Source organism: Takifugu flavidus, chromosome 22, assembly GCF_003711565.1.
Source record: "Takifugu flavidus isolate HTHZ2018 chromosome 22, ASM371156v2, whole genome shotgun sequence".
In the NCBI taxonomy this organism is placed as follows: Eukaryota; Metazoa; Chordata; class Actinopteri; order Tetraodontiformes; family Tetraodontidae; genus Takifugu; species Takifugu flavidus.
In genome coordinates, this window is record NC_079541.1 from 4,072,501 (window position 1) to 4,100,026 (window position 27,526).

Consider the following 27,526-nt stretch of genomic DNA (forward strand, 5'->3'; position numbering starts at 1 on the left):
TCCAATTTTCCTGACAACCTGCTAGGCCTTCTAATTACACGGTTTAAAGGGAATTAGGATGCTATCCTTGATAACAGTAATAACCAGGAGCCGAAATTGAAAAAGCCGCTACCTGAACGCGCCGATAATAGAAGCGTATCCACAGATCTCGCCGTCAGCCCTCGGGGTGACTCACGGAGGCTCGGCCGATTTCCTCACATTCACACATACTTGCATGTAATTATACGCTGTGCTGTGGAGCCAAAATATTCGCATGCTCATTACCGGCACAATGTGTGTATGACAACTATGATTCAGTCCACGTGGAGAAGCTGCCAAGTAATTATATGCTTGTGTGCAAATAAACACAAGGTCCTCCCCATCCCACCAGCGGGGGATCGGCCTTGAATCCACCAAAGTGGCGCTGATGAAACTGACATTTCCTGAACGCGACGCGCCGACACGCGCGACTCAGAAGGTCAGCGTGATGCTCAGGAGTAACTCATCATATCAGAAGTCAACATCGTCCACCACCTGGTCGGAAAGGTCAATGATGTTCAATCCCTGTTATTACATGTCTATAAAGTGTAGCCCCGCTCGCTGAAGTCACGCGCTACGATGCCCTGGATCTTCCTGCGTGGATTAAGAGAAGATGCTGTTGAGAGGGTTTTCGCTGCTGAGCATCAAATGATCCTTAATCGACTCGGGAGGGTTGATACAAGGTGACGAGGGCTAGTTTTTATCTTGGTGACGACGACGCCATGGAAACAGGTGAAAACGGCCTCGTCCTCCCCTGAATTTTATAATTATTCATTGTAATAGGTGCGCGTGTGACAAGGCACGGCGTTTAATTCCTGAATAAATGGTCCCGGTTGATACCGAAAACCCAGGTGTTGGCAGCCCCCAGATCTGTCTCTCTGCCACGCACGCGGGTGCGCGCACACACAAACAGCCACACGCAGGCATCGCTGCCACAGGGGGGAGAATGAAAATGAAAGAGCGAGAAGAGAGGAGGGGGGGAAGGAGAAAAAGAGGGAGGAGAAAAGCCCATGTGGCAGAGGGAGATTCTCATCTTCTCTGAATCAGCTGATCCCCCCCCCCTTCGCTGTAGCTTGCATCGCTCTCTCCCTGTCACCCACCACACAAACCTGTCCTCTGCCTCCTTCTTTCTCCTCCTACCTTAATCTCTTTTCCAGAAGCCTCTTTTCTGTTTCTCTCACCACCTCCCTACACTCTCCTCATCCTGCCCTCCTACTCCCTCCTTTTTCGCCCCCCCCCCTCGGCTTTCACTGTTTTGTATTATCACTCTTTCTGTATTCCACCTCCCTCATCCTCTCTCACAGTGGGAGAGCTGCAGGCAGACAGAAGCAGCATACACTAATGTTACTATATTTGACAAGACACACACACTCTTGTGCCCCATGCACGACTGCACAAACATAGAGGAAAGAGTGTGTGTGTGTGTGTCTCACATACATGGAGCAGAAAGACAACCCTCAAGTGTATGTGTGAATAAACACACACATGCATACACACGTTCACTGATGCATGCTGAGTGCGGGAATCACAAACATAGCGACACACACGCGCGTGCGTGGGCGCGCACACACACCGGAGCAAGCGCATGACGCCAGCAACCCAATGCCGTTGTCTCTCTCGCAGTCACACACACTCCTCTCTCTCTCTCTCTCTCTCTCTCTCATTTCCACACACGCTCACACCTCTCAGACACACGGCGGTGCACGAGGCAGCGGACAGGACGTATCATTCATATAGGGAATAGATCCGAAAGAAAGGATTAACTCTCTCCATCCCTCTGCCCTTCTACGGACCTCATCCTCTGTTGCCTGCTCTTGCATTTCTAAGCCTCTCTTCACCTCATTTTTTACATCTACAATCCCTACCCCCCCCACACCATCCCTCCTTTTCTACAATTCATTGGTGGGTCGGAGGAGGAGCTGGGGGGGGATTGTCTCTCTCCAGAAAGGATTATTCTTATATGAATTTGGACCGTGTATGTATGGATTTCTTGAACTGAAGTAGCGGCTGTTCACCCCCCCTTTTTTATGAGACAGTTTTGTTTTTGTTGTTATTGGGGAGATATATTTTTTTGGGGGGGTGGGTGGGTGGGGGGTGGGGGGGGCGGTGGTTGGTGGCAGAAGGCTATACAGCTGTTGGTGGTAAAGGTAAGTGTGTTTGTGGTGTTTGTCCTCACTGTCACGTAGATGACTGCAAAGAAAGTACTCTTTATATAAAAGTGCCATTCGAGATAGCTCAAAGTCGACCTAGGGCAGAGGGAGAGTTGCCTTTACCCCCCCCCCCCCCCATTAAACAAATACGCATTTCTGACAGGGCTAAAGTCGCATGCTGGGAAGACCTGGATGCTTAAAATGTTAAGGGCTACTCGGATTGGTGCAAAACGCACAAGGTACTGGTTGACAGAGATTTCAGGCTGTGTTTTCAGGGCAAAGCTGACAGGAAAAGTGAGGTAAACAACTGTTTATGTTTACAAGACCTGAGGCAGGGAATATTTTGGTTGTACATATATTTTGAAACTAACATGCGAACAACACTAGCAGCAGTGCCCGCACAGCACACACATAAGAAATGTGTGATTTAAACAACCTTAAATGCAGTTGTTTTTAGAAAGAAATGCTAAGGTCGAGGTATATCCTAGCAGGTTAGCACGGCTAATGCATACAAACATATAATTATTCTTATGTTGCATGAGGACTTCAACCATGGCAACTTCCACACTCCAGTGAGAGGAAACGTACTTGAAAATACCAAAGCGTAGTTTTTTTTCACCAGATTCCATAAACAGTCTTTTTTTCCCCATGTGTGTGTCTATGGCACGTATACTGTGCCTGTGACAGCTTCGTCCTATGTCCTTACCTTCTTTCATGCACATGTGAGTTGCACAACTCCACTTTGCTTCTCTATTTCTTTCCACCTGCTGTGAAACACTCTCTAGACTCTACCGTTAATTAAAAAAAGTGCCATATAAAACGGATTGACTTGCGAGGGCTACACTGTAATTACGTGACAATGGAGTGGGAGTGAGACACTCCACCCTAATGCACTTGGAGTCTCTCTACCTCAGGTACCAATTAATGGAAAATGCCTAAAATATCCTCTGTGGCATGTTGATGCACTTGTAATTCAAAATCTAATGAAACTCATTATCACTAATTAGCTCGATGATTAGGTGCAGTTTGATAACCAAACAACTGTCAAAATAAAAAGACAGTTCTCTTAAAACTGGATATCTACAAACTAACTGATGACAAAACATGCAATTATCCCAATTTTTGAGTACTGAGACTTACACAAAATTACAGTCTAACTCTAAGATACAAAGCATGCTGTAATGGATGGATCATGTCAGACAATATTTCCTCATTATAAACTTCTCCATGGATTTAGCACACTGTTACTCCTGTTTATGGAAAGGAGGCTGGTCTACAGTATATTAACAACCAGTGTGTGCCTATAGCCCCCTTAAAATGTGCCTTTCTACAGTGTGTGTCTGCATAACTGCAGGGATGTGTAGTTATATTTGTCTACACGTTGTTGCCCCACGCATGTGTCAGCACATATATGCCTCTATCATATGCATGTGTTGGTCTCCTCTCCTATATAAGATGTTAAAAACCCTTTTCAAGGTCCTTGGCTGCATGCCTATTTTTGCTTATGTTTGCGACCAGTGTTTGGTACAGTCACACACACACACACACACACACACACACACACACACACACACACACGCACGTATGCAAACAAAGGCAGAGAATTATGCGAACTGCTTTGCGCGCTAATCTCAAAATGATAGAACCTCAAACAATGTGTAAACAAGCAAACACCTGGCAACAGCGACGCAACAGTGCATGTGTGGGTGTGTAAAGTATGTAAAGCTGAGGGTGAAAGATTTGGGGACACATTTTTCAGTCATGATGTCAATCAGTTTGATAGTATGGACCATTTATTAGCCAACAAATAATACCATTATGAACAACGTGGGAAAAAAATCACAAGCTAAACATGCTAACCCAACATTAGCTGGTGGTCTCCCAGGGTGTATGTTAGAGTGGAGCGTAAATCCAGCCCAAGTGCAGACAGGAAGCAGTTAGAGACAAACAGAATGAAAAAAATAGCCTGGAAAGAGAAGAGGAGGTGCTACCTGACTCCCCTGCACGCAGATACATTGACACCCAACTATTTACACGTGGATAAATGTGTATGTGTGGGTTCTGGCTGCCTCATGTGTCCGGGTCAAATTGTTTAAAAAAAGGTTTTCTGAAAATAGCGCAACACCCATTTAATATGACGGGAACGGATGGGTGAACACTGACAAGCGGCTGCAGAGGTGACTCTCTGCTACAACTGCCATATATCATTTGAAGGGCGAATCGAGCGCGGTTGCACAGACGATTAGATTTTGGCACATTTCACCATCTGTATTAATTAACTCTGATATTTCGGCTATTTTTGCAGTTGTTTCAATGCGATTCATTCTCATTTTTAGTGACTCGGTGATTTCACTTAATACTGGTTAACACTTTCATCCTACCTAATGAAACACACATAATTACCAAGTGGTTGATTAAAAGCCCAACTTTCACTGGCGGCAACGGCGCCAATGCTAAAAGGAGGCATTAAAGAAGGATTTTTTTTAGACTAATTAAAACTTCTACGCAAATCAATAGAAAAAAGGAGAAAAAAGGGAAACCACACTTGTCACCATGTGTGAATACAAAAACTGAACAGCTTGCGAATCATTTGCAGAGTGAGAGCTCTTCCCAAATTCATAGCATTCTTTAAAAAACACTTTTTTCCCCCCCTCAACAAGACTTGGGTACTCATTTAAAAAGAACTGCTGAAATTTCCCAGTAGATCCCGGCTAATGCAACTTTAATTGCACGCGTCTGCTGAAATGTCCATGCCTGTGATCCTCTGTCAAAGACAGAAAAAGAGGAGCGAGGGGAAGAGAAAGAGTAGGGAAGAAAAATGGGAACATGGGAATACTGGGCGCCGAAAGGTGACGCAATAAAGAAAGAAAGGATACGATAGAGGACAAGTTGGAGGAGAGAAGAGAAAGTACAGATTCTGCAGATTTATAAATTAGGGGAATTGGTGAAAAAGCTGATGTTGTCAAGTTGTGACAGCAAAAATGATAAAACAAATGGCGCACACAGACACCTACTCCCCTTTCTTACATTTGGACCTTGTTTATCTCCCACTCTCTTTCTACATGACTCATATTTAACCCTCTTATTTACCCCCTCACCCCCTTTGATATCAGAGTGTTGCAACAGGTGCTAATTTACACCCAGACAGACATCGGAGCACATTCTCCTCCATTCCACTCCATGGAAAAATTGCAGGATGAATTGCTTATCCCAGCATGGTTGTTGTGGAATTTGGCACAGCTCTAATGGGGTTTCGATGCTGGGGAAAAAAGATACCGAGGCGCGATAAATTACACTTGCTGGCACTTTACATCAGTGAAATGAGGGTTAGCTTAGAGCTCTCTCATGTGGTAAATTAAGATTTGTAAATGTCCATTGTTTCACATGCTTTTTTCCCATAATGTGAGATATTTTTCATTACACTGCATTAAATGAAGCAGAACTGATGACAAATAGAAAAAAAGCAATGTACCAGGATACTCTAGACACTGCAACAGTACCCACGAGGTATTTTCTATTAATTGTTGTGGAAATGATAACGTAAACCTCAAAAGGTGGATATATAAGTTAAACCGGAACCTGAAGCCATCACAAGCGGATGCTTAGCTGTGAGATGGATCCACAAGCTTGCAGAGCCCAGATTAAACAAAAGCTCCTTCCTGCAGAGCGTGCGTGCGCACGTGTGTGTGTGTGTGTGTAAATCACTGGGTACTTTGATATTAACAACTCCCTCTTGCCATCTCGCTCCCCTCAGCTCTGCACCCTGCATCCAACAACAGCGCCAGGCTACTTTAATATTCTTGGTTTAATTATGACAGCCGGAACTCAAGCAGAATAAATCTCCCCTCTGTCTCCCCTCTTCCTTCTTCCACACGCCTCCGTATTGCTCGGTTTGTAAATCCTTCCCACCTTCTTTTCCTCCTCCCTCGCCCTGTGTCATTTCCATTTTGTCTCATTCTTAGTGTCAGTCTCAGTGCCAGACAGTAGCAGCAGGGGGTCCGTCTGAGGGAAATGCAAGCTGATTGTGCTAACTGCCAAAGCACATCTATTATTTGCTCTCAAGACAGTTTGTGATGCCTGTTAACACACACACACACACGCCTGTGCTATGTGCACTGTAGGTGAAAACAGCCTCATCATCGATGGACAATATATAAAAAGAGCGTCCTGCTAGCATCCCACCTGCCTGAGGGGCTGAAATTGTAAATGACACTGACTTTATTTCTCTCCACAGGTGTTTTTTTCTGGCGCCACCCTGGTGAAGGCTGCAGGCATGGCGGCTTGACGTCCCCATAGACCCTCGCTCCTCCAGCAGAGGAAGGCTGAAGAGCTGCATCATGCCCCCCAACATCCGCCCCATCGACCTCCCCCCCACCAGCTCTACCACCCGCTACCTGGCAAGACCCGGTGAGTCCGGCGTATTGGCCAAAAAGATGAGGGAAATCTGCAGAGCGTGAGCTTCTCCTTCTATCTGTCCACGCATTGCAGTATTCTAGCTCCACATGACAGGATGAACACTGCCTGTTTTGACAGCTGCTGTTAGCATACACACACATGCACACACACACACACAAACAGTGGCCACATGCCAGTTCCTCCTGCGAAATGCCACATTAATACATGTATTAATACAGCCTGCAGTTTGTGGAAACAAAAGTAAAGGGGGAATGATGGGAAGAGAGCTGCAGGTTATTTGTCTTGCCACCCTTTCTTTTCTAGCCTACCTATTGTTCATTCCTCAGTTCCACCATGTCCTCCACCCATTATTCTCCTCTGGCTCTTCACTCACATCAATTTTCTCCCCCATTTTGACCCGTCTTTCCTCCCCTCCTTCATTCACTTACTGTCCACGTCTCTCTCGACGATCATAATCTCCCTCTATCTCTCCACCCATTTGGTGCTACGGGTACACTCCATCAAAACAAAGACCCATCTGAATTCGGGTGGCATAGCAACAGATACAATGGCAGCATATGCGCACGTTTGTTGTGGAGTGGTGGAATCCTGCTCGCTGAAAGATTCCACACACGCTCTTCGTCAGTGAATAGACACGCAGGAAAGCTGTTTCCTGCTCGTCGCTAACGTGACAGGAGATGGCATGTTGCAACCGGCACAGGGGGAAACAAACTTTGCAGCAAAACAGGCATCTTCCTATTACAGAGGTGTTATACTTCCGAAGGCATCTGGCATCAATAACCCCAAAAAACACCAGGGACGCTAAGGAGCAGGGCACCACTATCAGTCAGAAACGCCACAAGCCCACGCAGCACCTCAGGATTGATGGGTATGCCTCTCTTTGCTTCATCACACTGGTGCTCTCTTCTCTTCTCTCTTCCCCTGACTTCCACCTTCCATTTGTCTCTGTGTTGTATTTACTCCAGTATAACTGCCTCACCTCTATGTGTACGTGTGTGTTTCCCTGTTTCAGTAGATTTCATTAAGCAGTTAAATTATAAAAATTGCATTAAAGCGATTGCGAACAGGATAATGAATGTGCTCCTCTGACTAGTTGATCTTCAGTACAACAGTATTCTCACAGCGGTTAATCTGGTTAATGGAAGAAAAATGTGCACCATCAAAATTAACAAGCACTTTAATCCAATCCTATTTTGACGTGACATACATCTCTCAAAATCCCACAAAGTTTGGAAGGGTTGGTGGTTATCACCGGGGGAGGGGGGTGGGGCACTTTAATAAACCGAATCCTACGCACTCCAGTGCTGCTTTACAGAAAGTAATGTTTGTGAAAGCATCACGGAGCAGTTCTTGGCATTTCAATCCAATTCCAAACCATCCACCATTTACTCTGGTGCCAAGTGATATACTTGTCTTTCTGAACCAGCCGAGTTTATATTTAACAATAGCAAAAAGTTTTGTGGAGCTTTGTAAATGCTTAGGGGAGGAGGGACGTCTTGCTTTAGCATTTCACATCAGCCACGATTCAGAGTTTTAAGTCAAAGAAATAACTGATTTAGTTTTATTTGCCAGAGAACAAAAGCTGCTGTTTATAATAGGTTCAACTACAAAGGTCCAATTAGACCTGACAGGTGTTCAAATACAGAAACAAGTGGGTGAAAGGGGGAAGAAAAGCAGGGCAGCTCAATCCAATAAAAGTTCCAAAGGAGACAAATGAGAGGAGAACATAACGTGAAGAACGAGAGAGGGGCGAGTAAAGAGGAATGAGGAGGAGGAGGAGGAGGAGGAGAGGTAAGATGAAGGAGCTTTGGTGAGGAAAAGGATGGATGAAGGAAGAGAGGTGATGAAGGAGAACAGAGAGGTCTACCAGGAACCATATGGTGCCTCCAGGCCGCCGTGATCGCACAAATTCATTCCACACACACACACACACACACACACACACACACACACACACACACACACACACACCACACACACACACACACACACACACACACACACACACTGTGGCTTATCCGATCATATTGTGTGTGTACAGTATGTGTTTATGCTCCTTGTTATAGTTCCAGAACAAAGCCTGGAGATTAACTGGCCACGTAGCTTCTGATCAAAAGAGCGGCAGAGAAAAGTGGTGGAGAATGAAGGGATTGGGCTTTAAACGGAGAGCCGAGACCCTGAGCGGGGTTAAAACATTTGGAACACAGCCATAATACTGTACTCGCGTCACACTCGGCACACAGCTGTGACACCGGGCGCTGATTAAAAGAGGGGTCGGAATGAAGTCACGGCGGCAAATACGGCGGACGCAGGCGTCAAATCAAGCCCCGCGTCAGCTCTAAGCTGGAGATATTTGATAGAGATCACTAGACACAAAGATTTTAAATGTTTAAAGATGCCCGGTGAATGTAGTGACAAACTAAATACATCACGGCTGACAGCTGGGGGATTTTCTCCACCCGGCTGGGACACTAAGTCTGACATGAAACCACAGAACTGCAGCGGTGGGAAGCAGTTTAGTTCACTGCGTACATGATTTTAAAGATTAAAACTAAACTTGGCTGATCTGAGATGGGGTCTCCACAATGCCAGTAAAGCCTATGAGTCAGCAGCACCATTCAACGGAATTAGGTATGAATTCATCTATTATTAGAACTAAAGTTCTTCATCATCGGTGCTGTAATATATCTGGCCTTTGGTAGTTTTTCTTCTGGGACATGCTCGGACATCTTGACCCCTGACCTCTGCCGCCCTCACACTGATGTCTGATGATCTTGAGCTGACCTTGCTGCACTCTTGCATGCAGAAGTCGGCTCGCTCATGCCTGGGTGACGGAACACGCAAATGTGCACAGTTTCAAAGGACCCTGGCAGGGATCAGTGTGGATAATCCCCGCCGCCATAAACAGCACCGCTCCAGAACTCAACGTACAGCACTAATGTGTTGCACTTAAAACGAGCCTTGAATGGCTTTAAGGTCAGGCAGAGAGGACTACTGTCTAAAATAATGATTAAAAATGATTACGCTGTTCCTGGAAACCACGATTGTTCCAAATGCCCTCAACTTGTTCAGAAAGGTGCAGCTACTTAAAAGGGTAACAGACCTCCAGCCCTCTGCAAGTCAAATTTTATAATAAGAGCTATCAACAGAATCTAACATTGCGGCTTGTCGTGCAGAGAAATCGAAGGAAACACTAAAAGGGAGGCCTGAGTTCTATGCGTGCGGCCGTGCACGTGCAGTCTGGATCAATACCATCTGTTTATCTGCCCGTCCCTGGCAACACATTATGACCTGTCACACATCCAAGGAGAGATCTGTTCTATTCTCGGCTCATTGATGCTATCAGAGACAAGTGTCCTTAAAATTTCCCTCCCACTCTGACCATATTCAGCCCTGGAGTGAGCTGCAGTTGAGCGGCTAGCAGAAAGAAGCGCATGCATCAAAGCTTTCTGGAGGCAGCTGCATATTACGCTTCAGCTTGTCTGCCATCACTTGTTTCCCCCTCATGTTTATCACTCAACGTCTCCATCTTACCTGTCACTCACCTTTCCTATTATGACAGCGCTGCATGGCACGCGGTTCCCACGAGCCGTGTTTTAGCCCGTGTGTCACAACAAATTGATACAGATAGCCTCCATTACAGAGACATATTAGCCTCTACGAGCTCACCCCTCCAAGTCAAAATAATGAGTCTGTCTTACGGAAGCCGAATTCATCACGGGCGACAAGGACAATAGAGACAGAGCGAGCGAGAATAGGCGGCAGGGAAGTGGCGGATGAAAAGGGACGCGAGTAAACAGAAGGGAGCAAGGAGAAAATAGAGATTATTTTTCTGAAGCAATCCCACGGCGGCAGAGAAGGCATGGAGCCATTTTGGGCTCCAGTTTCTCCTCTCCTCATCACACTGTCAGCAGGAGTACATCCCAAAGCCCTTCAGCTCCTCGTTAGCCTCAACTGCTGTTTGTGCATTTCTGTGCGCGTGTGTGTGTGTTTGTGTGTGTGTGTGTGAGAGAGAGATTGTGAATTCTACCATGTGAGCAGGCTGCGGTATCACCGAGTCAAGTGATATTAGACAATGTGGGTTAAATGATGGTATCTAATGTGAGCTCCAAACACTCCCCATGTGTCCTCTTTGAATTTAGAAATGTACCTGGTTGCTATAGTAACAGCATCACCTTATCAGCATTTGGGGGAACAAGCTTAATTGAACTGCTGGGACGTTGATAACACAGGCCTCCTTTTCTACGGCGCCTGGAGGGAGAACTTACGGAGCATAGAGAGATTTAAACAGAAAGATTCAAGGGGAAACATGCTGACTGGCTGTTTTCCATCTGGAACAGCCTCTGACTGTTTACACATACTGCTGCTGCCTGACGCCACCCCAAACCTAATCTTTACATTTTCCCACACCTCTATTCCATAGACGGGCCTCGTTACGGCGCCCTTTTAACTGTATTTACGTCCTTTGTGCAATTGCCCGCCCCGTTCTCAGCTGGCTGTATTTGTTTTCCCACTCAAGACAGTGAAGGAAACGTTAGCGTTCAACGCCGCACCGGCCTGTGGATCGGGTGTCGCCGCTCACACAGGAGTCAGATCTAAATGTGCAGGACTCCTCGGTCACTCTCAGGAATAGTCCGATGTGTGAAACATTAAATAGTACCAAAAACTAGGCCGAGCCAGCGAGTGTGCTGCACGGGGGACAGCTGGCCCGTCCCGTAACATGATAGCGAGTGTGTCAATTGCATGGAAAACAGCTTGGCCCCAGGTAACATGCAACTGGGCTCAATAACAAGTGCATGTGGGGATGACATCATAGCTGGGTCCGGTGTCACCCGGGGCCTCCAGATATAAGCTTACCGACAGCTGGGGGAGCTGTAAAGCCTCGCTGTCTTGGAGACGCCGTCAAACATCACCGCATTTATACGGCGAAATAAATCAAACGCTTGAATTTGGCCCCGGCATCACGAGGTCAAAAATGATAAAAATAAGGCTACGCTAAATTTACCGTCGAGATGAGCGCCGATCGAGGCGCAAAGTGCCGTTTAAAGGCTGAAACACGAGACGACGGCAGCGCCAATCAAGGAATTTTGACGACATCTTCGATTTATGTTTCTCATTCCTGGACTGTGAGGGTCTTTAAAAAGAAATCGTCCCATCTGACAACAACTCCAGATGGGGGTGATGGAAGCCTCATGTCCACCCTTGCTCTCAGAATCTCTTCTGAAGTTTTGCTTCAATTCAAAGAGGAACATCTCCTTGCATTTTAATGGCTTGTCTTGGTTTGTTCCTCGTCGCTGAGAGCATTGCCAGCCTACATTTGCCAAATATGTCAGCACTTTTTACGGGATGTGTTTGGGGAGCCTTATAAAAGATTCAGTCTGAAGTCTGTGTGCACTGAATTAAACAGCAAAGAACCACTTAAAGGTATTTGGACTTCCTTTCTTTCTCCCGACTGCGGCGGAATAGTTTTCCTTCTGGTTTTGCAGCGTGGACCTCTGCAGCAGAGCGGATTTGGAGCGCCTAAAATAAGGCGAAACAACCAGTCGCTCCGTCACGAGAGCAACTAAAACCACTCATAAATGTTAGAAGACGGGCTTTGACGTTGAGTGAGGGCAGGGGAGGGTAAGGAGGAGAAAAAAGAATGGGGAGAGAGCAAATCTACACACAGAGGTTTCAGATTTAACGCGAAATCCGGAAGTGGTGGGAAGAGGCATTTCATTCCTCTCTGTCCGACTCTTTGACCCGCTCTCAGCTGCACAGCATAATGGTCCTACCTCTCCCATTCACTGTCCTGCTCTGTCTCCGTCCCCATCTTACCTTTCAACACGCTGTGCAGCACAATCCCTCCAGATTGCTACTGAGCTGCTTCGCTGGGAGATGGACGTTATGCGGTAAATGGCACAGGACGCTTCAGGATACTTGAAAATCTCCCCACTTTAATCTATTTTTAAAGTCCGGTCCATTTTTCCCAAAGATTAGGATTATACTATAAAATGGAGCAGAGGAGGAACAGGAGACATCACAGATCTTTCTTTTCTCCAGGCCAATATCTTTTTGGTCTCTTTCTTTTAGTTAGAATGCAAATTCGAGTCCACTATTGCTGTTATCTAATTTATAAAGCTCAAAAAAGCTTTAAAAAAAATAGAAATGTTAAAATAGATTAGTGCTTCCATGCACTTCCATTCCCTTTTGGATGAATACTTAAAAAACAACTGAATATTATTATTTTATTTTTTTTAAAAAACACCTTCTCACTAGCTTAAATCACTGAATAATCTATTATTTTAACAATGCTTCCAGTAACGCACATACGGGGGCATAACGATTCATTAGGTATTACAAACGGGCTCTAATCAACAATTTGTGTCAGACTGAAACAATCTGTCGCTACTAGGAATCAGTTTACGACCACGTGTAATGAAATCACACATGAGTTTTGGACGGGAGTCGCACAGCATCCTCTCCGTCAGCACAGAGGCTTTATATTTTATCAGTTAGCGAGGCCCTGAAGCAAGTCCAGTTACTTTAGAAGAATGATACGGCTTTTATTACGCAATCTCGCACAGAGAAATAAGATGGTCATTGCATTTTTATATATACATCAGGATGTGAACTGGGTAGTAAAGAGCTCTTACGTGGAGTTTCATCAGAGTGAGAGGGACTGAATGTGAATGAGAGGAAACGGAGCAAACGAGAAGACGGACGAGAGTGTGACAAAAGCCAATCGCACACTGTGAAATAGATGCTAATAATATGCAGATGATGCAAGAGATGAAATGTGCTGCTGAAGCAACGACTCCTGTCACGAAGTGAAAAGTGCTGTGTCTAGTCTGGAGTGCAATATCAAGCTTAGTTGGGCACTGAGCAAACACACACACACACACACACCCACACGCACACACACACACCAGATAAAGCATAATTCATGTTGATAAGCAATTGGATGGAAGCAAAGTCAGCCATTGTGGAAAGAAAAGCGAGGGAATATGGAAGTGTGGAGAAAGAGAGGGTGAAGATAAAGAGACGAGCTGATGGGATACAATACTACACAGAGGCAAATGTAGGAAAAAGTAGTGGAATACAAAGGAAGAGGAGAAAAACAGGGACACAAGTGCCGCTTATTATCTTGTCCGTTTCACTCCGAAATAAAAAGAGTTTGCGACGATTTGCCGGATCAGCGCACAAAACGAATACCGTCGCAGAGAATGTGTGCTGCGCTTCGCACGTGCAGGGATCATTTGGAGAATGTGAGTAATCTTTTCCGGACCAGAGCAGGATCTGGAATTTCTGATGAAGGAGTCTTTGATCGGACCCCAGTGTGGTTTCCTGATATTCCAACATCCGCGCGACCGCGATCCTGACGAAGTAAAGGGTGGAAAATGGAAGTAATCCACGTTTCCTCAGCTTTGAATAACAATATCAAACCCGCCTCCGGTGAGGAGAAGGCATTCCTTTTGGCCTGTCGGCTGTGTTTTGTTCCCCTTTTGAAACTCTTTGCAGCCACTATCTGAGAACGGCCTCCTGAAATGAATCACTTTGGTAACAGGCAGTATTTTAGACGGCTCAAATGAGCAGTAAAAGAGCTTTTAGTTGATAGACTCCTTCAGGGAAACTAACCAATCTTTTTCCCCCACCCTTCTCTCCTCAAGTCTTCCTCTGTGGCCTCTGCCTCCTGGCAGTGATGCTGCCCGTGGCGTCCTCCTGCCCTCCTCCCTGTCTCTGCTACTCAGATGGTTTGGTGGACTGCGGGGGCCGGGGTCTCCTGACCCTGCCTCCCCTTCACCTCCTGCCTCCGGGGAGTCACTCCCTCCTGCTAGCCAACAACCATCTTGCCTCGCTGGGACCCTCTGCCTTCGCCAACCTCTCGTCTCTGGAGGTGGGTTCATCGACGCGGTTAAATCGGACACATTTGAACAAAGAAAAAGCAATTAGGGCCAAATGTTGTCTACAGGTTTTATTTTTATGCTACGTTCGCGTTGGCTATGCAAATTTCTCCAGTGGGAATATGAAAGTAAACATGCGTTTGTGTGCATTTTAGGAACTGGACCTCTCTAATAATTACCTGGACAATTTACCAGCTGGGTTATTCAGAGACATGTCCAACCTGACAAAACTGACCCTGCACAACAATTCGCTGACAGGAATGGAGAGGGAACTCTTCCAGGTGCTGTAGCTCACGCAACGCCACGCTTTCTCGATTCATGTTGCAGCATTTTAGGTAGAAAGGGCATTTTGTCTCCAACAGCTTTGGACCTCTGCTTGAACCTAAAGTAAAAGCAGCATGACTTATAGGAGTGATTTAACACTCACTTAACAGAGTCGGTCTGAGCGACTATACAGTCCACGATTGGGCTCCCGTCCAGGTGCTTAATTAATAGGAAACCATTTGCTGGAAAACGTACACCCACTTTTATCAGTCTCGGAAACACTCAGGATAAGCCCGTGTCATGACTTCTCTTGAACCGAGTCACGAAAGAAAAGAAAAACTTTAATCCCCAAAGTAGCGCTAGCTGTGCCTCCCGGCAGTAAAGACTGTATGCAGCATTGTGGAGTTTGTTGTGACGCTTCTACAGGGATTAGGAGGTCTTCAGAGTCTCGATCTGTCCCTCAACGGCCTGTCGTCCGTTCCTCTGGGGGTCCTGGATGAGCTGCAGAGCCTCAGGTAGACCTCCCCAACGCACGCCTGACTCTTTAAGGTTTAGGGGGGAGTTTTAAGCTCAAATGCTCCCTCACCTTCATTCTGACTGTTTCACAGGCGGCTGTCCCTCTCGGGAAACAGGCTCCGCGGGCTGGAAAGGGCAGCGTTCGAGCCGCTCGCCAATCTGCAACACCTGGAACTGGGACAGAACCCCTGGGAATGTGACTGCAACCTGCGCGACTTCAAACACTGGATGGAGTGGCTGCTGTACAGAGGTAGAGGCTCCGCCGATACGCCGGGCCTTTGAAAGGGCGACCCCGGCCCGACCGCAAAGCGAAGGGCGGCGTGGGCATGAAGGTGCCTTTATTTGCAGGTGCACGTGCCGGGCCGCGAGCACGTCGCATAACAACAGACTCTGGAGCTCCGGCTCTTGTGTAAAAAACACAACAACCTCTCCTTCACCTCGGCGCCTCAGGCCTGTGCTGCCCCGTCGGTCTGCTCTGTTCTTCCGTTGTGGCGTTCTGCTCTGTTCCGTTCTGCGTCGCCAGACTCTTCCGCACAGACCCGATCATTGAGTCACTGCAGCGGGGGGGGGGTTACGGAGGGGACGTTTGCTCATTGGGTACGGAAGCGTGGCCGTAGCTCCTGAAAGGGTAGATGAGCCGTTTCCACAGGGCGAATCATTTGTCACACCACTTCCTGTTATTGCCCTCCTTGATTTCATCGTTCCCCATCCGAGGGTGCGGATCAACGGCTTCGTAAAATCCGGAGACAGGCGCGCCGCGTGGGGACAAATGCGGCGTGTGATGATCACAGAGTGGCTCCCCGACCCCCTGCCGCTCGTGGGAATTAGTGACTCAGATATTTCTCCCGTCTGCACAGGCGGCAGAGCGCCGCTCGAGCTCGGCGTGTCGTCTAATGAATTATAGACGGGCTTAGTTGAGGCTATCTCCATCTAAGTGTCGAGGGCACAGCAAACTCCACGTGTGTGCTGAGCGACGGATGACTCATCCACGTGTTGGTTCAGCCGCCCCCTCCCCTCTCGTGTAATTGGCGGTGTTTTACAGGCGTTTTGCCGCCGTCCCCACTCTTCACCTGTTTCCCTCCGTCCTGCAGGGGGGCGAGTGGACGCCGTGGAGTGCACGCTCCCGAAGGACCTGCGTGGACGAGACATCCGAGGCGTCCCGGTGGAAATGTTCAATTACTGCCTCCAACTTGAAGATGAGAACGGAGGGGAGGGGCCGCGGCCCGGACAAGGGGGGGCGCCCCCCTGCAGCAGGGCCCTCGGCCCCAGCGGAGTGCCGGTTTCTGACAAGAGCAACGCGGGCGACGACTCCTCCTCCAACGTGGGCGGGGGAGGCGGCGAGGCGCCGGCGGATTGCGTCCGGGCCCGGTACAGACCCGTGAGCGTGCGCCGCGCCATCGGCACGGTGGTGATCGCCGGCGTGGTGTGCGGCATCGTCTGCATCATGATGGTCGCGGCTGCAGCTTACGGCTGCATCTACGCCTCGCTGATGGCCAAGTACCAGCGGGAGCTGAAGAAGAGGCAGCCGCTGATGGGGGACGGCGAGGCAGACGGCGAGGACAGGGAGGAGAAACAGATCTCATCTGTGGCTTAGAAGGACGGGGCGGGGCGGGGAGGGGCGGTGTTGGCAGGAGGGTTGGAAATTAAGGGCTCAAAGAGGGGAGAGTTGGACGTTCCGTCCACAAGACGGTGGGGACAGGTCTCGTCGCTCTCGCTCTGCATTTTAAACTGACACCTTTCTCCCAGGTTCTGTCTTCCATCCTTGGTCCTACTTCTATTTTTAGCCATCTCTCACTCTGTCCCAGTCTGTGCAACACACACACACACACACACACACACACACACACACACACACACACACACACACACACACACACACTGTTCTCTCATTTTCTTCTTCATTTGGAGGCATTTCTACCGCAGCATTCCTCCAACTCGCCTACCAGCCACCTACTGCTGCTCTTGGCTGTTGTTGAATATTATATTGGCTGAGCAACAAAAATAAATATGCTGTCCTCTCTCACACGAAACATCCCATTTAAGCTGGAACAGGACACTTGTGGCACACGGTCGCTCAGTGTTCCCAAACCTGGATTGTATTTTCGAGGATTTGGAGGATCTAAGATGTAAGTTGGACCAACGTGAGGCAACTTTAACGAGCTCACATCACATTTGCACGTTTCTCCTCCTGCCCGAAGGCAGAAGCGACCCCTGCCCAGATCCACCATCCTCCGTTTGGTCGAGATTTCCTCCCAATCTCGAAGCAACGCTGCAGAAAGGGAAATGAGAGAGACGCTGATGGAGGCGCCGACGCCTACCCGCCGCTTTGTTGCAGAGACAATAGTGATCCAGCCGGTGAGCTGACGGGCGTGTCTGTTCGGGAGGGTTAACGTGGACGAAGAAAGCGTCCGCAGCGTCTATCGTCCGCTCCTCTCAGAGTTTAGACCGACGACGTGACATTTGTGTGGCTGCCGCCTCTGCTGAGAAAGTCAAACGGATTTTCTGGGATTTCCTGGACGTTTCCAGGACTTTGCGGGAGAACAAACACCTTTCCGTCCGAGCTCATTTCAAGCATCAGAGGTGAAAGTTTGCTACGGTGGCATGGAAGCACTTTCTCAGAGATTCTGGCACGGACACAGGATTTCAGCTAAGGACTGCAAACTTCAGAATCCTGCACTTTAGTTCCCTAATCTGCCCTCCTTCCTCTTCCTTTTCCTCTACTAAAAGGGATAATTTGCCCGGAGGGATTAGAACAAACAAGGGATTAAACAAAATGACGCTGCTATATTTCCCCTCCTCCCCCTTATCCCTTTATCTCTACACCTCTCTTTCCATCCTGTGTAATTCATGGGAAGTTTTTCCATGCTTTTGTTCCTTTAATCCACTTGCTCTTTGTCTCCTGTAGTCCTGGATGTGGTCAGCAATATGCAATGTAATGTGTGCCACAAATTACCTTTCCTTTCCTTTCCTTTGGTTTCAATAACAGTAGATTTAATTGGAAACCTTTCCCTTTTTTTTTCTAAAACTACAATTATGTTTATAGATGCGATGAATATTTTATGCTAGTTCTCATAATTCCCCTGTGTAATTAGCCGTCTCAGATATATAGCCTTCGTTGCATATTGCTCCCGTACATTAGGGACTCTCCTCTCAATTTTAATTGGCTGAAATAAACTTATATTAAATGTGTGTTCTCATATATTGACTATAATGCAGATAAATATTCTAATAGTCTCTAATATTGTGTCTTGGCCCAGCAATCATGTGTTTTGAATTAACCAGTTTCGAATTACGGTGTCAACTCAAGATGTATGTCTCGTTGTGTTAATAACGTTTCCATTTGTTTTTAGGTTTAGATATTTGTGTTTTGTTTTGATTTTTTAATTTAAATTTGTCGTGTTGATTTAATTGTGGTCAGTAGCCAGTTTCTACAAGTAGCATAGAGAGAGTTTGGCCATTGAGGATGCAAAGGTTTCTGATTTAACATTGCAGTTCAAGTGCATTTTGTATTTTAATTTGCTAACCTTCATACCTCATATTATTTAAGATAAATAGATTTAGCACTTGTGTGATGATTATGCAAATGTCAGCCAAAACAATGAAATGTTCCAGTGTTTTTGTTTTCTTATGGCTGCTATTTCTGTAATATGTAACTTGATGTTAGCATGGCTAGGCTGTAGCAACGACGCTAACGGAGTAGGAAAGGCTTGTGCTAATGCAGGTTATCATGTGGGAAAATAACAGTGAAACCAGTGTTAAATACATTTTGTTGCATCCAACCTCATTATACAACTTCAACATGTTATTGACGCATTTCATAGGGTCATAATTGCAAAAAGATGCAATGGCTAAACTCTGTCTATGAGTGTAGAAGCATTGTCCTCTCACCACTGCCTGTATGCGGGTCTTGTGCTGTTGGTAGCTAAGTACCTTAGCTAGCTGAAAGCTGTTCCTCTAGCCTGTGTGTAAAGAATAATAAATTCTAGTTTGTTACATAAATCTGCAGCAGCCATGATGACTGAGGGCTTCAAATGCTACACTGCCCAGACCTGTACAGTGTGTCGTGCTATTACGATGATTGTGACTATGAGCAACGATGAACTGATGATGAAGAATTTCTCAGTCAGTATGCATTGACCTGAATAAAAACATATCACAAAGAGACCTCTAATATGCTTTGAAAGACTACAAGGAATGTATTCTTTCAAAAGTATCAATGCCGTACGGATAAGCAAAGGGGAAAAAATGCTATTTTCTCAAAGGTAAAGGCAGAAATAGTTATCAACAAATATGCTGTTGAGGTCAGGATAGCATCTTCTCTCTTTCTAGAGAATTCTCCCCATCTCCCCATCAGCTACTCCTTTTTCTATGCATTTTGCTTTGCATTCTTCCATTTTTTTTCTCTCACTTCTCTATCGACCTTCTACACCTGTGTCTCCTCTCTAATTCCTCACCGTTCCATTCCCCATCTCTGTCAGTGCATTCGTTTCGTGCAAATCCAGTCTGACATTTCTGCCGCTGAGATAATCTTATCCATTGCTGAGCCTTTTAACGACATAAACACACTCTTACTGTTGACTGTCTTCGCATCAGCCTCAAAAATACCAAGTCCCTGATCACGAGAGAGGAAATTAGGTGTATCAGTGTATAAACTGAACACAGCTGGATTCAGACCGACAGGGAATTTTCCGCCAGAGAAACACTGACACCCAGCGGTCACAAGTGGAATTGCCAATGTTTTCGCCATTTGCAACAGCATATTTAGCAGATTCTCTAATACCCTGTCTACATACATATTTACAAGCCTGATTAATGTCAAATTAACTATTTGTTTTAGGAATATGCCAATGTGCAATGTCCAATGTGAATTTCTGCATTAAGAAGCAAGCACAAAAGTGAAAAACATGTATGAGCGTCAATATAAAAGCAAAAAAAAAGCTTAATCAATAGAGAGGCCAGGGGGGGAGGCCAAGGGAGGATACTGCAGAAAGGTCTGAGAGCAGAAGAAAGTTAGAGACTCTGCGTTGCTAACTTTCAGGACACACACATGCACACTTACTGCTTTTTTTGAAGGAAAGCCACTCGCTGAGCTGCATCTACATACAAGCTTCCAAAAAACAAGCTGTAAGAGGCAGCGGGAATGAAAGTAGCGAGGGATTTATTTATCCTTAAGCTTTTCTCACCTCACCCTGTTTTTCCATTCCCAAATATAACGTGATTTTCACGCCTGAGAGCATTTCTGCAAAGTCTGCGGCATAAAGATAAGTGTGTGTTTGCGTACTTGGGTGTTAGCGTCTGCATAATGAAGACGCCAAATTCAGGTCAGCTGCACACGCGGGCGTGCTCCGGGGAAACTGCAGACAACCTTGACTCACCCACATAACAACGATTGATGAGTGTGTCACCCGTGGCCTTAGCAGGTCTAATGAAGCAGCCCCGGACCAAAACAAGAAACTATGAAACACAAGATGAATTGTTCTTAAAAGCAGAGCCACGACCATTTATGTATGGAGCCCCTGTAACTTTTAAGTGTGTGTGAAATCACACTTAAATTTTGCATTTTCTTGAAATATCACAACCTCATTTATCCAGATTCTAATCACAGGTTTTGTTCGACTAACAAAATGAGTTCACTATTTAAATATAAAGAAATCACCAAATCCATGAACATTTATAAACCCCAGCTTTTCCAGTCAGTTAGCAAATGCCACAAACCAAAAAAAACCAGCAGTCACCAATAAATTAGCGATAATTCTGCCAGAACGGCCAGATTTCAAATGGAGAGACAGATGGAAAGAAGAAAGAAAGAAAGAGCCAAGAATAAGGAAACCCAAGCTGCTTCCCAACCTTTAGAATGTGGATGCTGAGACAGAGAAGGGGGGGCTACAAGGCCGGCGATGCACGTGGCCGTACAGGAAAAGTGGGCTTACCTCCTGCGATGGCCGTTTTCTTGCCGACTGTTACAGTGACAGCAGTGGCAGCGATCACTATCTTCCCTGTTGGTACAACAGCACAGTTAGCAGAGCAGCATCGCCATCATGGAACAGGCAGGGTTAAGGCACGGGGAGGCATGCACGGATTCACCAATGTGCCTCTGAGAACACACATGCAGGGGCATCGTCATGCACAGAAAGGGGACATAAAAAAGGTTGTTTTCTCGTGCTGGGCAGGTCAGCGGTACATCAGTGAACAATAGTGGGGATGGAGACTGGAAATATGTGCAGACAGATGGATTTGGTCTCAGCAGACAGAGTTTAGGGAACAATCCATCCTTTGTGCGTATTTGCAACCTCGGCGCCGAGGTCTCAGAGTGATCAACGATGAAAGCTTTTACGCAACGGGCTGATCGACCACGGCTCTCCTGACAACAGCTCTTTGTGTTGTGAGGTGAATTGAAAAATCCAGCCTCTTCGTGAACAGGAGAGCGTGGGGTTTGAGGGAGGGGAAACAACCGCCTGGGGCGCCACAACGGTGCCATGCCTCGCAGTTCGGGGGTCAGGAGAAACCGCAAGCGAAAGCATGCTGGGAAGAAGTAAAAAGTTTTTCCCTACTACCCTCCTCCTCATCCGCCTCCCTCTGTTTCCACCCTTCCTCCTCCACCTGGAGCTCTTCTGAGGCGGCGCTATAGTCAGCCTCATAGTCCCTGTATATGTCTGAAGACAACATCCTGTGTCTCACAGCAAGCTAATACACATACAACACTGTGCACGCTGGCTCTTGAGTGTTTCTCACCTCAGGATGGGGTTAAGTGTTAGTAAGACATGATGAAAAACAGGGTGATTGTTAACTTTGCTACTCTGAGGCTGCCGTGGGACACAAAAAACCCGAAACGGAACATCTATCAAGGCTCAAATTTGTCAACGACAGGAATGAACACAACAGCAGGAGACCCTGCAGGCTGCAGAACTGCACGCGTCACCGTGAGCCTGTGGGAATACAAATTCAGCCGCCAAGAGAGTGTGAGTGTGCCAGTGTGTGGGTTTTTATTTGGTACCTCGAGTGTCCTGCCTGGGCAGGTAGTAGAGAAACTGTCCGGCTGGGTTTTCAGCTGCTCTGCGGTACCACAGTGGGAAGTGGTCCAAAGTGAACATATTCTCCTTATCGACGGAGGTCAGGAAAGACCTGGGGAGAGATAAAATTAGGGTTCACGTGAGTTGTTTTAGGATAACATTTTAAATCCATTTCATCTCTGCAGTACATTATATTTTTGCAGTTTTTTAATTGACCGCTAGAGGGCAGACTCTCCACAAACTCCTGCGATTGTCGTTTCCAGCCTGCAAACACTGATTTACTGTGTACATGATGGTTTCTGCGCAGCAATGAGAAACGCACGTCATTTTCACTCACTTGACAGTCCTTTTCTCAATGCCCGTGTATCTCTGGACTCTCATCAGGCCTGAACGGGTCCCCAGGAAGGCCGTTTCCACCCCTTCTGCCATGCTGCCACAGGGGAAACAGACAAAGCCAAGTGGTGGAAACCGCGTAGCATATATACATGTGCTGTGTGCTGACGCTCACCTCGATGAGTTGAGCATGAGAGCGGTCCAGTAGGCCTCCATAGGAGCTGTGACCACGGCGTCAAAAAGAGTTCGCTGCAGCAAGACTTCATCGCCTGTTTAGAAAGGGGGGTCAAGGACGTGGACAAACAAGGTCAACAGCATTATAGGGCCACAGAGGAATAATGCACAGATGTTTCAGTCTCCTCTTACATTCCATGTCCGGTTCTTTGCCCGTGAGGTAGCGCACCACGGCCTCCAGCTGACTCAGCTTACGATGTGCTGGGTCAATGTCGGTCTCGCAGTAGGTCCTGCACGCAGACCCAGAGTTCAAGTTCAGAGGTCTCATGAACCAAAATGCATCAACATCGCATCGTCAGTCACAGAACTCACCATTCGTTGGCTATTGTCAGGTCCGAACCCAGCAAGTCGTGGAGACCTGAGAATTAAAAAGAAGGAGGTCAACCAGACGTCAGAGGAGGAGAGAGCCTAAAACAGGAAGAACCCTTACCCTCCTCGACGGAGACGTTCCCAGTGAACATGTACTGGCCATTTCCTCGCGTCAGAACCACGCCCAGACTGTCACAAGAGAGAGAACATTATTGTCTGTGTTTTCTGACACATCGACCTTTGAAAATATCTACTTTTCAAGCACAAACCTGAACGGCGTCTCATTAATAACTGTGTAAAAGTAATCATTCCTAAGGAACATCACTCTCCTCTGCCAAAGACAGAAAAAGAGTGTTTTATTGGGATGCAGTGTCTTGTAGGTGAAGTCGCCACGGTGATCTTCACTCACCCCTTTATCCACCGAAGATCTCACGTCTAGAGACAATGTCCCCGTTTGCCCTTGGACCATGGCTGTCCTCAGCTGAAACACAGCCACCACACGCTCGGATCCCCTCTGGTTCCGCTGCATCATGCTACAGATTCTGACAGCTTCATACTCACTTTCTCCTCAGTATCTTCCCATTCCACCTCTGACAGATCAACACTGTTGTAGTTGGGTTTGGGCTTCAGTTTCTTCCCCTCTTTGTACTGTTAAGACAATCAGAGCCTTGTCATTTCACAACAGCGCGACCGCTAACTGAATTTTTTCACCGTACCAGAGGCCGCAGGTCGGGATGAGACAGGATGTAGCCGTTGTTGGTGACAAGGTAGGCGTACCCATGGATGCCCAGCTGAACAGACACATTAACATTCCTTTATAACTTCATATTTATCTCTGAGTCGTGACAAGTTTGCTCCTAAACCAGCTGTTCATATTTTACCTTGTATCTCGGAGCTAATCTCATCAGCTCTCTCAAGGCCACATCAGTTCCGACCACTCCCAGTAAAATCCCATGAGACAACTAAGGTAACACACAACATGTGGTTAATGGACGTCTGCCGGAAGGCACGCTGATATTGTTGAGGAATAAAGTCAAAAGCTACCGTCTCTTTCTTCTTGCTGAACACAGGCATGGCTACAGAGGTCATCAGGAGCAGGCTTTGGGCCTGAGTGTTGAACAACTAGGGTGCACATTCATAACAACACAGATTATTTAAATGAACAAAGCAGGAATGTGAACTAGAAGGAGAACAGTCAAAAGGTTTAATTGCTACACACAGCGTATACTTTTAAATTAAAAACACTTCTAAGACAAAGAGGAAACTAAATAGGCTAGGCTAATAAAACAAACCCTGTAAAACTCTGGGATCGTTGACAAATATTGACAAAACTACTGGTAAAGGACAAGATATAATATTTTCTATGACTGGAAGCTAATAGCTAACAAGCTAACAACGACTCCAGTAGAAATACTGGGAGGATTCATACAAAACTAGAAGTTCCAGGCAGGCTGAGGGAACAATCGGCATACCTCCGCTGTGTTTGGTAACTGACGGTGGAGATGGAGGGAACAGAGCGAGCATGAAATGGCAGGCCGAAGATGCGCCAAATATTACAGGACCCGATGTTAAAACAACCGAGACGGAGGTGAAAATGACTGACCACACTGTCCATATACGCCTCAGTCCAGATGATGTCGTGGTCGTGGTTAATGACCATCGGCCGGCTGAGAACATGAAGGTACTCCATCACATTTTCCTGAACATCAGCCAGCGTGGACACATGCGTGTAATAACCTGCAGGATGAGCACACACACACACACACACACACACACCACACACACACACACACACACACACACACACACACACACACACACACACACACACACACACACATTTTAACGCTACGTTACTGTACTCAGACTGAAATCCAAACCCAAATATTTTTATCTTTTAATAATTGAAGAGCAGCAAATCCATTTATCTGATTTCAGAACCTCTCTTATTCCCACAAAAGCTTGGCTGGGCCGAGTGCTGATGGCATTTCTACAAGTGAGAGAAACTGACGTCAATGGCATACCTGCCGTGAAGCTGCGAGGCTTTGCCAGTTAAAAAGAAGTGAATGTGAGCAGCCTTCTCCTCCCCTGCAACTCTCAGGAATGCTTATCAGGCAGAGCTCCTTGCATGATATCCTACTTTGAATCCCTCGGCAGGAATTTAAGAATATATTTATGTTAAATGGGAGTTTGCTTGTTGGCCGATGCGACGGCAAGCGTGGGCGACAGAAGGGAGGGCACCTGTTAGCCGTCACGCACGCGAGCACAGGGATTCAGATTTCCTTTTTTACAATGTAGTCCAGCAGCGGATGTGTTTACAGCATATCTGTTGTCATAATCAGGTATTTAGCCGGGGGTTTTCGGTGCGCTCAGAGGAGTATAAAGCGATTATGTTCGGATCTGAGCCGCAGCATGACTGCGTGTAATTCAGCAGAGGTCAATGCCCGATGCAGCCGAGGGCCAGGAGACTCATTTTCTTGATCCAAGTTTATTTAGCTTTGTAAAAGCATGAAACGGTTTCCACACAAGTGATTTTGCACACAAAAGTCGGCGATAAAACGTAATTTTGGCCTTTACCCTTGTTGTTGCAGGCGATCCATTTCATGTTGTCCGCAAAGGTCATCTCCCGTCCGATCAGATAGGTGAACACTCGGACCTAGAGAGGCGGTCAAGCAAGCGGCATTAATAGTGCTGTGAGTTTCTCAGGTATGTTTGCGTGTGTTACCCGTCGCTCCGGCCAGTTGAACTCTTCAAAGACGTCCTGGAAGTCCTCCATGGCTCCGTCTGTTATCAGCATGATAGCCTGGTTGCACAGGCTCCCTTGACCCAGCGCTGCAGCCTGTACGCCAACACACACAGGGGCATTGTGCTGTCATCTGCACCTACGTGCTGTTGAGGCTCCTATATGGCGCTACACACCTCATTTAGGATCTTAAAGGACTCCTTCATGGCTTTTTTCACTTTGCCTTCTCCTTTCACGTGAAGCTCGTCGACCAGGAGCTTAAAGTGCTGCAACAAATGAACAAAATTGGACAAAATCTTTCTCTTTTGTCAAACAAATGTCAATTGCTGTCATCTGACTAGGTGCACAGGATTGGTGGAGTTAAGAATACACACAGTTGAGAGGCTGTTGTTATGACAACTGCAGATGGGGTCCCACTTTGGGAAATTTGGTAGCAATCATTTATATTATTATTTGTATTTAATTGTCGAGATAAGAAGTCTTTGTTTTGTGGGTGGATCTACAACATATTTCTCTTGTAGCCCAGTTTATTTAAAAAAAAAGAAAAGAAGGTATTCTCTTAATTAGGTGGGTTTATACACAAAAAGAGAATCAGATGAGTTGACCTTATATTAGTCAGAAAATAAATAAATAACTCTATCCAATTCTTAAATTTAATTCCAAAATATTTTACGGGGAGATTTCTTCCCATAAACATGCGTTTGTGCCCTCCGGCGCCCCTTCCTGATGCTCCTCGTTCAGCCAATCAAATCCCTTGTTCACAGGTCACCTGATCTGCTTAATATTGATGGTCTTCAGTGACCTCACCCGATGTGTGATGATGTGAAGAGGAGTGAAATTAGGACACTCGAAGCACGAACGTGCACACACACACACACACACACACACACACACACACAAAAGGTTGCACCTAAATCAGGACAGCGGGAAAAAAGACACAAAGTGGAAATAAAAGCTGAGCTGTATGTTTTAAATCTTCTAACAGACAGGTCAACACCCCGGTAACACACATTTTCCTGGTAGGTTTTAGTGTTTACTGTACGTGATGTCAGCGTAATCTTTAGCTTTAACGGATTAGTGAGATAATAATGATTAATAGGTTGACACAGGTTAAATATATTAATTAGGAGTGTGTGTGTGTGTGGGCCTGAGAACCGGACATTAGATAAGTGTGTGTTACCTCTCTGTTATCCAGATCAGCTTGAACCAAAGTGCCCTTGAAGCAAGGCTCAACGTAGCGGACGTAGTCGCTGTACTGAGAGACAGAAAGTTTGAATATCCATCCTCATCAGTGACGTTTAAGTGTCTATTTTATCATCTATGAATGAGACTCAAGCTGCATCATGGCTGCAGATGGAACTCTTGTCTAGCAGAAGAACAATGGTGACTAATTTTGATTTTTCCTGCACAGTCGCTCTATTAAAACGGGGCAGCTTTAAATTCTGTGCATAACAGCTTAAGGGCGGTGGATTTGCTGCAGACGTATGATTACACACACAGTAATACCAGGATAAACCATGCTTATTACACAGATTGTTGGTTGTTGTAGGGCTGCACACAGATGAAATCCTGAAAAACCTCAGCGCAAAATGGAGCGTGGGGCTCTGAACTGTCAGCCATGGGGGAAGGTTGGGGGGGGGGGGGGGGGGG

The 27,526-nt window shown here is 46.5% G+C and overlaps 2 protein-coding genes across 10 annotated transcripts in view; one reads left to right on the plus strand and one right to left on the minus strand.

The window, feature by feature from the left end:
• cacna2d4a (calcium channel, voltage-dependent, alpha 2/delta subunit 4a) overlaps positions 1 to 27,526 on the minus strand; it is a 51,123-nt gene that overhangs the window by 15,916 nt on the left and 7,681 nt on the right. For 5 of the 7 annotated variants that reach the window (XR_008948339.1, XR_008948340.1, XM_057022982.1 and 2 more), the window contains exons 10-28: positions 27,057 to 27,131; positions 26,053 to 26,142; positions 25,859 to 25,972; positions 25,711 to 25,789; positions 24,737 to 24,870; positions 24,178 to 24,255; positions 24,015 to 24,095; positions 23,850 to 23,924; positions 23,695 to 23,781; positions 23,543 to 23,614; positions 23,403 to 23,464; positions 23,255 to 23,322; positions 23,137 to 23,182; positions 22,957 to 23,054; positions 22,766 to 22,859; positions 22,595 to 22,687; positions 22,242 to 22,369; positions 21,802 to 21,900; positions 21,178 to 21,243 (exon numbers count right to left, since the gene is read on the minus strand). Coding sequence is in view for 5 of the 7 variants with exons in the window: in XM_057022982.1 (XP_056878962.1) it covers positions 21,178 to 21,243; positions 21,802 to 21,900; positions 22,242 to 22,369; positions 22,595 to 22,687; positions 22,766 to 22,859; positions 22,957 to 23,054; positions 23,137 to 23,182; positions 23,255 to 23,322; positions 23,403 to 23,464; positions 23,543 to 23,614; positions 23,695 to 23,781; positions 23,850 to 23,924; positions 24,015 to 24,095; positions 24,178 to 24,255; positions 24,737 to 24,870; positions 25,711 to 25,789; positions 25,859 to 25,972; positions 26,053 to 26,142; positions 27,057 to 27,131 (1,639 nt within the window). In the remaining 2 variants the exon portion in view is untranslated. The remainder of the gene's footprint in view (positions 1 to 21,177; positions 21,244 to 21,801; positions 21,901 to 22,241; positions 22,370 to 22,594; positions 22,688 to 22,765; positions 22,860 to 22,956; positions 23,055 to 23,136; positions 23,183 to 23,254; positions 23,323 to 23,402; positions 23,465 to 23,542; positions 23,615 to 23,694; positions 23,782 to 23,849; positions 23,925 to 24,014; positions 24,096 to 24,177; positions 24,256 to 24,736; positions 24,871 to 25,710; positions 25,790 to 25,858; positions 25,973 to 26,052; positions 26,143 to 27,056; positions 27,132 to 27,526) is intronic. The other 2 variants (XM_057022984.1, XM_057022985.1) reach the window with 1 other exon arrangement.
• lrtm2a (leucine-rich repeats and transmembrane domains 2a) lies at positions 1,461 to 19,409 on the plus strand. 3 transcript variants are annotated; one of them, XM_057023002.1, is made up of 7 exons: positions 1,469 to 2,165; positions 6,403 to 6,575; positions 14,234 to 14,460; positions 14,623 to 14,748; positions 15,158 to 15,246; positions 15,340 to 15,497; positions 16,339 to 19,409. In XM_057023002.1, exons 2-7 carry the CDS (start codon positions 6,506 to 6,508, stop codon positions 16,839 to 16,841), a joined length of 1,173 nt encoding a protein of 390 aa, XP_056878982.1. In that variant the 5' UTR covers positions 1,469 to 2,165; positions 6,403 to 6,505; the 3' UTR covers positions 16,842 to 19,409. The 3 variants fall into 3 exon arrangements, with proteins under 3 accessions (XP_056878984.1, XP_056878982.1, XP_056878983.1); XM_057023003.1 differs by lacking the exon at positions 1,469 to 2,165 and adding an exon at positions 2,236 to 3,082; XM_057023004.1 differs by lacking the exon at positions 14,623 to 14,748 and having other exon boundaries at positions 1,461 to 2,165.

Bases quoted from the DNA above. Each gene is read 5' to 3' on its own strand.
- lrtm2a (XM_057023002.1), top strand. From the start codon at position 6,506: ATGCCCCCCAACATCCGCCCCATCGACCTCCCCCCCACCAGCTCTACC. The intron at 14,749-15,157 runs GTGCTGTAGCTC...ACGCTTCTACAG, and splicing joins TGGAGAGGGAACTCTTCCAG to GGATTAGGAGGTCTTCAGAG. The intron at 15,247-15,339 runs GTAGACCTCCCC...ACTGTTTCACAG, and splicing joins GATGAGCTGCAGAGCCTCAG to GCGGCTGTCCCTCTCGGGAA.